At 55.2% G+C, this 1,739-nt stretch overlaps 1 protein-coding gene across 1 annotated transcript; it reads left to right on the top strand.

The window, feature by feature from the left end:
* Window positions 1-324: 324 nt before the first annotated feature.
* Window positions 325-1,290, top strand: LOC105272962 (uncharacterized). The gene is made up of 2 exons (XM_011315189.1): window positions 325-698; window positions 804-1,290. The coding sequence occupies exons 1-2, from the start codon at window positions 325-327 to the stop codon at window positions 1,288-1,290; spliced, it is 861 nt and encodes a 286-aa protein (XP_011313491.1).
* Window positions 1,291-1,739: the final 449 nt, after the last annotated feature.

The following is a 1,739-nucleotide window of genomic DNA, read 5'->3' on the forward strand; positions in this document are numbered from 1 at the left end:
GTCAGAGGGGAACCTTAACCCCAAGTAAGGACGCTTCGATGACCTCTGGACATGTACGGCGGGGAGCGGATAGAACGGTAGGGGCGGTGATTGCCCTAACCCTTGTCCAATGCTCCCAGATTAACCTGCAACACTGCAAAGCGGCGACGGCTCTCCTGAGTTGCAGCGAAGTGGTGGAGTAGACAGACATATGCCTCATCCAAGAACCCTGGTTGACAGGGGGCATGGCAAGAGGACTTCAGGGCCAATGAGCTCTTCTTCGCACAGTGGGAACCAGGACCCAGGACTTGCATCTCCGTTACAAGAGCTTGTAATGCCAGGAGAATGGTAAACTTCTGTCACAGGGACCTTGTCGCGGTGATGTTGGGCCTGCGGGGGGAGGGCAGATACGAAGACATTGTGTTCTGCTCTGCCTACTTTCCGTTTGACTCGGCGTTGCCGCCGCCCACGGGGGTACTGAGGAAGCTGGTTCGCTACTGTAAAAGCAATGGGCTGCCACTCATCGTGGGCTGCGACGCAAACGGGCAGAACGTGGTTTGGGGCAGTCAGAACAACAACGCCAGAGGCACATCCCTCTTGGAATACCTCGCAGACGTGGATCTGGAGATCCTAAACAGGGGATCCAGTCCCTCGTTCGTCACTTCTCGCTGCCAATGTGTCATCGACATCACGCTGTGTGATAGGAGGCTAGCGAAACGGTGCGTTGACTGGAGGGTGGACCGGGAGGACACACTATCCGATCACAGACGCATCAAATTCAGCATTGAAGACAGAGCCGGGAAGTTGTAGGGTCCCGCACGCAGGAACCCCAGGACTACCGATTGCACCTCTTTCAAAGAGGAGCTGGAGGCAAGGTTGGGGGAACGGCGGTTGAGGCCCAGCAACGTGCGCAGATTAGAGGATGAAGTGGACACAATCCACGACGCCCTGATCGGCGCCTTCCACAAGGCATGCCCGATAAAAGCGAGCAGGCAGGGGAAAAAAGTGGCATGGTGGAGCCGTAAACTGAATAGACTCAGAGTGCTGCCGAGGAGACTCTGGAACCATGCCTACAGAACAAAGAGCCATGAAGACTGGATTCAGTACAGAAATGTGCAGAGGGAGTACAAAAGACTCATCAAAAAATCAAAGGAAACCGCCTGGAAGGAATTCTGTGATGACCTGGAGGCCCTACCACAGGGACCCAGGTTTCGCAGGGCCTTTTCAGGGGACCAACGCAAGGGCTGGGGGAGATCATACTCCCTAATGGGGAGATCATCACACAGCCCAGCGACATCCTGGAACATCTGATCCAAGTGCACTTCCCGGACTCTAATTTACAGAGGGGGGATTCGCGCACGGTGACGGTTCTGGAGCAAACAGAGAGGGGTGGCCCATACTGGCGCCTAGCCTCGGAAATAATTACGATGGAGGGCCTGAGGTGGGCTATGGACTCCTTCGACATGTATAAGAGCCCAGGCCCCGACGGGATATATCCGGCGCTCCTGCAGAGGGGGGGTACGAAGCTCCTGCACAGGCTGCTGCCAATACTGAGAGCAAGCCTTGCTTTTGGGCATGTGCCCTATAAATGGCGGGAGGTCAGGGTTGTCTTTATCCCCAAACCGGGTAAGTGCAGCTATGACAACGCCAAATCCTTCAGGCCTATGAGTCTGAGCTCTTTCCTCCTAAAAACACTGGAGAGGCTCGTTGACAGGCACATCAAAATGGGAGCTTTGGGGACTAATCCGATTAGTCTCTCT

The sequence above is a fragment of the Fopius arisanus genome, unplaced genomic scaffold (genome assembly GCF_000806365.1).
Source record: "Fopius arisanus strain USDA-PBARC FA_bdor unplaced genomic scaffold, ASM80636v1 scaffold00482, whole genome shotgun sequence".
Lineage (NCBI taxonomy): Eukaryota > Metazoa > Arthropoda > Insecta > Hymenoptera > Braconidae > Fopius > Fopius arisanus.

What these genes read in the sequence shown, in the direction of transcription:
- LOC105272962 (XM_011315189.1), top strand. Translation starts at nt 325, where the DNA reads ATGGTAAACTTCTGTCACAGGGACCTTGTCGCGGTGATGTTGGGCCTG. An exon ending in GATAGGAGGCTAGCGAAACG is followed by an intron (nt 699 to 803) that starts GTGCGTTGACTG and finishes TCCCGCACGCAG; the next exon opens with GAACCCCAGGACTACCGATT.